At 38.5% G+C, this 6000-nt stretch overlaps 1 protein-coding gene across 1 annotated transcript; it reads right to left on the reverse strand.

Moving 5' to 3' along the window:
- Positions 1–2969: 2969 nt before the first annotated feature.
- On the reverse strand, positions 2970–4910 carry LOC148046372 (vomeronasal type-2 receptor 26-like). The gene is made up of 2 exons (XM_087714705.1): positions 4905–4910; positions 2970–3905 (listed from the first exon to the last, which is right to left on the reverse strand). Exons 1-2 carry the CDS (start codon positions 4908–4910, stop codon positions 2970–2972), a joined length of 942 nt encoding a protein of 313 aa, XP_087570831.1.
- Positions 4911–6000: the final 1090 nt, after the last annotated feature.

Consider the following 6000-nt stretch of genomic DNA (forward strand, 5'->3'; position numbering starts at 1 on the left):
CTTAACCTAACCCTAAACCTAACGCTAAACCTAACCCTTAACCTAACAAAAAACCTAACGCTAACCCTTAACCTAACGCTAAACGTAACGCTAACGCTCTAAACCTAACCCTAACCCTTAACCTAACCCTAACCCTAACCCTTAACCTAACCCTTACCTTTATGTGAATTGGCTTGCTGTAATTTAATTTTTATTTCAATTTTTCGATCTTTTTCGTCGCGTTGTGATGACGTCACATACGCGATTTCGGCGACCGCGCTTTTGTGGAACGCGGTTTTGACGGGTCACGACTAATCTCGATTCTTCTTCCTTGTGAGGCTCCTCTTTGTGCATTTACACTAGTCAGTAGCACCTGGACTGTCTCTTTATGAGGCACCCAAACTTTATCTTGATCTCCAATTTTTAATCCAAATATGCAAAGTATATTTTTTTCACAAAGTCTGTAATATTCTGCTGTTGCTTCAACACTGTATATTCACCACATATGAAACAGAAACTGTCTGGCCAATTAATACACTTTTGCGAAACAATAACATAACGGTTGAAGAATGACGAGCTAACATGAATTGCAATGAAAAAGTGTAAACAGCCTAGAACCAAGAACTTGATGATGATTCATGCACAAGTGTGGCATGCAGGAGAGAGCAGGTTTTTGTCTGTACACGAGACGTCACAGTGCTGGCCACGCCCCCTGCACAGACCGGAGATGCTGCTATCTGCCCTGTGTCTCCCTCCCACTGGATTCTTCAGGAAAGATTAACCCCTTCTACCATTAGAAGCACAGACTTAAAACTTGCTTAGATTATGTATATATTGCTGACCATCAGATTTACAGTGCTATATTTTTTTACATAACTCAGACAAAACCTTTAGAGTTATTTCAGCATTTTATATCTTAAATGCACTTATGTGAATTAATTAATAGTAATTTGGACTTTAAATTTTGTTAAAAACCCATAATATAAAAAATACCAAAAATTAAAAAAATTGATAAATTTGAAGACAATTTTGCATGTTGTGGCAAATCATGACGTCTAGCAGTTTTTTCAATATTTTATTTGTTTTCAGTACACTAAATTAGATGAAAATAATCAAATAGCTTTTTAGTCACAGACTTTTGTAATGAACCATTTTTTTGTTGAAATTCCTGGGCAGAAAATGTTTCCACAAATACAGAAGTAATTTGGTTGGCTCAACTTATCCTCTTTTATAGCAGAGGATAACATTCAAGAGCTGCAGTAGTGCAGTGGTTAGAGTTCAGTACTGCAGGCTACTGCTGGCTGCTAGCTGTTCGGCAGTTCGGGTCTCACCAGGCTCAAGGTTGACTCAGCCTTTCATCCTTCTGAGGTGGGTAAAATGAGGACCCAGAGTGTTGGGGGCAATAGGCTGACTCTGTAAACTGCTTAGAGAGGACAATAAAGCACTGTGAAGCAGTATATAAGTCTAAGTGCTATTGCTATTATTCGCAGTTTCCAAAATTTTGAAAATGATCCCCATCCCATAAATTTAAAATATGATATTAAAAAGAAAATGTGTTGGAAAGAGGGTACCAATAAATTGGTAAACATAAATACCCCACACACATGCATGCTAATTGTTTCCAGCTCTAGGGGCTGTGCTCATCTCTGCTTCTAAGGCAAAGAACCAGCGTTGTCAAAAGACTCCGTGGTCATGTGGCATGACTCATGAAGGCATATGAAGGTGCTCAGAGCACTGTTACCTTCCCACCAAAATGGTCCCTATTTTTCTACTTGCACTTTTTATGTCATATTCTACTCAGTATCCAGAATGCAGCTCTAATGGTGATCAATAGCATTAAGTATCCGGGGGTGCAGACAATTAACAATCTGAATTGGTCTCTCCACATGTCATCCTGAGTGAAGCAAACCAACACCTGCATTCCTGTGTCAGATGAGGAGAGCAGATCTTTGTCCTTCTGTCCTGGTCACTTTTTCCAGAGAGAAGATTGAGATCATTTTAACAAACAATCTCTTCATCACTGTTTGCTTTGGTGGTAGTGCCTTAGTCAGAAAGTCCATATAGAGAGTGGTAAGGACAGCCAGAAAGGTTATAGGAAGGCCACTTCCTGTTATTCAGGATACTGCTTATAAGTGCTATGTGCATTGTTAGAGACCCCACACACCCACTTTATGGACTGTTTTGTTGCTTCCCTCTGGGAGGAGGTTTTGAAGTATTTCTACCAGGACTACTTGATTCTGTAACAGCTTTGTTCCCTATGCCATCTGTCCAGTAAACTCGCAAGATTTCTTTTTCTCACCCTGTACATTTATAAATCCAAACTAGACTGTATTATTTCTCTGTGTCATACAATATATTTGGGTATAGGGGAAAAGCTCATTTATTTATTTACTTATTTACTTATTCATTTATCATGTTTATGAAGTTATACTGGAGGAGATGACCCTTTGAGGGCTGTATGGAATGAAATTTCATTTTAATGTATGCCGATTAGTGTACATTTAAAGTGACAATAAAGTTATTCTAAATTTAAGTCTAAGTCTAAATATGAATGAGAAAAAATCTTACTCAATAAACAAAATTAGTTCTGGAAAACCCAAGCACTGAACAAAGAAGTCTTCATATAGATTCTCCTTGATATTGTGTATTTGTGAAGTTTCTTACATTAAGAACCCAGAGGGCATAGTAAGAGTAAATTTTCCTTTAAACTCTGCCCAAAGCCTTGACTTCAATCCTGAAGGCACTCAAAGTTGACTCAGCCTTCCATCCTTCCAAGAATTAAAGGACGCAGATTTTGGGTGCAGTATGCAAAGAATGCTTACATAGTAAACCACCCAGACAATAAAGCACTATTGGGCAACATACAAATCTAAATGTTATTGCTATTGAAAAATGGGAAAAGACAACTATTCCTGAATGACATTTTTGGCCGATTATTGTCATGTTCTTTTTATAGCATCATAGAATTCAATGTTCATGAATTCATGAATTCATATTGCACTTGAAATCACACCATTCTTTTTCCTAACTAGCTGATCCAGCTCTGGCCTCAGTGTGATAATGTAGCACTTGGGCAGGAAAATGCAAGCTAGTAAACCACCACTTGAGGCCAAAATAGAGAAGATTTCCACAGCCACCATGGATTTCCCCTTGGTGCTCAAGTACGTGGGCACAAAGGACACCCAAACACTGCAGAAGACCAGCATGCTGAAGGTGATGAGCTTGGCTTCATTGAACGTGTCGGGCAACTTCCGGGCAAAGAAGGCCACTGTGAAGCTGATGAGGGCCAAAAGCCACATGTAGCCCAGCACAACGTATAACATGATCTCCAAGCCTTCGTTGCACTGCACTAAGATCTCATCCAGCTGGGAATGCATGTCCAACTCTGGGAAAGGAGGAGAAATGGTCCACCAGGCAGCACAGATACTTGTTTGAATAAGGGAGCAAAAAACAATGACTGAGACGGACAGCCTTTTCCCCACCCACCACCTCATGCGGTTCCCTGGCTTTGTGGCCATGAAGGCCAGAACCACAGTGATGGTTTTGGCTAACACACAAGACACTGCAATGGAGAAGACAACTCCAAAGACTGCTTGCCGGAGCAGACATGTGACTTTCCCTGGACATCCAAGGAAGAGGAAGGAGCAAAGAAAACAGAGCAGGAGCGAGACAAGCAGGGTGCAGGTGATATCCCAATTGTTGGCTTTGACGATGGGAGTGTTCTGGTGGAAGATGAATGTCCCCATCACCAAAATTGTGATGACAGCAAAAGAAACAGCAACGCCAGTCAGGACTTCTCCCAGTACTTCTTTGTAGGATAAGTAGGTGATAATTTTGGGAATACATTGATAGTGTTTCTCATTTGGATATTGCTCCGCGGGACAACTCGCACATTGGTTGGAATCTGAAAACCATAAATAAACGCTCTAAAAAGTCTACACATTGAATAGAATTAAGTTCTTAAAAATTATTCCATCCTGAAGCTGTTTTGGCAGAGAATAAACCTCTTACATTTTTTTGCTTTAAGAAAATCCTTTTAAAGTTTATTTTTATTCAATAGACTACATTTCCTGAACAAGAGATTACGCAATTAAATAAAGAAATGTTTTTACTTTAAAAAGAAGAAAGAGAACAAGGCTGGTGAGAGATCCCAATCAATCCATGCTTTTCTTTAAAACCACCGTATTTTGGGGAGAATAAGATTTTGAAGAGGTGAACTAAAAAAAATTTTTTTTGCACTGTGCAATCCTCCCAAACCTCTGCACACCTCATTTTTTTTTAAAAAAAAAATAAAGCATGCAGAGAGTTTGAGAGGGTTGCAAAGTGATCCTGGGCCTGGGTTGTTTTATTTATTTATTTGCAAAAACAAGCGAAAAATGACCCAGGTTTTTTTTTGCCAAAAAGGAGCATGCATAGCTTTTAGGATACTAAAATCCAGTAACTGTTTGGAGGACTGTAAAGCACTATGAAGCAGTATAAGTCTTAGTGCTATTGCTATTACTCTTTCAGTTTCCAAAATTTTGAATATAATCCCTGTCCCATAAATTTAAAAAATGATATTAGAAAGAAAATGTGTTGGAAAGAGGGTACCAATAAATAGATAAAGATAAAGACAGGTGTGCTAGTTGTTTCCATCTCTAGGGGCTGTGCTCATCTCTACTTCTAAGGCAAAGAACCAGCATTGTCTGAAGACTCCGTGGTCATGTGGCATGACTCATGAAGGCATATGGAGGTGCTCAGAGCACTGTTACCTTCCCACCAAAATGGTCCCTATTTTTCTACGTGCACTTTTTACATCATATTCTACTCAGTATCGAGAATGCAGCTCTAAAGGTGATCAATAGCATTAAGTATCTGTGGGTGCAAACAATTAACAATCTGAATTGGTCTCTCCACATGTCATCCTGAGTGAAGCAAACCAGTACCTGCATTTCCTGTGTCAGATGAGGAGAGCACAGCTTTCTCCTTCTGTCCTGGTCACTTTTTACAGAGAGACGATTGAGATCATTTTAACAATATCTTCATCACTGTTTGGTTTGGTGGTAGTGCCTCAGCCAGAAAATACATACAGAGAGTGGTAAGGACAGCCAGGAAGGTTATAGGAAGGCTTCTTCCTATTATTCAGGATACTGCTTATAAGTGGTATAGTATTAAAGCATTGTTAGAGACCCCACACACCCACTTTATGGACTGTTTCTGTTGCTTCCCTCTGGGAGGAGGTTTTGAAGTATTTCTACCAGGACTACCTGATTCTGTAACAGCTTTGTTCCCTATGCCATCTGTCCGGTAAACTCACAAGATTTGTTTTTCTCACCCTGTACATTTATAAATCCAAACTAGACTGTATTATTTCTCTGTGTCATACAATATATTTGGGTATATGGGCATATACTAATTTATTTATTTACTTATTTATTTATCATCTTTATATAGTGTATTTTGGAGGAGATGACCCTTTGACAGCTGTATGGAATGAAATTTTATTTTAATGTATGCCAATTAGCGTACATTTCAAGTGACAATAAAGTTATTCTAAGTTTAAGTCTAAGTCTAAATATATATTAGAAAAAATCTTACTCAATAAACAATATCAGTTCTGGAAAACCCAAGCACTTTATTTCTGAACAAAGAAGCCTTCATCTAGAAAAAGTTCTGCACATTTTTTTCTCCTTGTTATTGTGTATTTGTGAAATTTCTTACATTAAGAACCCAGAGGGCATAGTAAGAGCAAATTTGCCTTTAAAGTTTGCCCAAAGCCTTGACTTCAATCCTGAGGGCACTCGTTGACTCAGGCTTCCATCCTTCCAAGAATGGAAGGATGGACCCAGATTTTGGGAGCAGTATGAAAATAATGCTTACATAGTAAACTATCCAGACGATGCTATAAAGCACTATGGGGCAGTATACACATCTAAATGTTATTGCTATTAAAAAATGGGAGAAGAAAACTATTTCTGAATGAAATTCTTTGGCCAATTATTTTCATGTTCTTTTTATAGCATCATAGAATTCAGCCATCAT

This window comes from Thamnophis sirtalis, unplaced genomic scaffold (genome assembly GCF_051295495.1).
Source record: "Thamnophis sirtalis isolate CommonGarterSnake01/CBP01778 unplaced genomic scaffold, rThaSir2_p1.2 scaffold_4, whole genome shotgun sequence".
Classification (NCBI taxonomy): domain Eukaryota; kingdom Metazoa; phylum Chordata; class Lepidosauria; order Squamata; family Natricidae; genus Thamnophis; species Thamnophis sirtalis.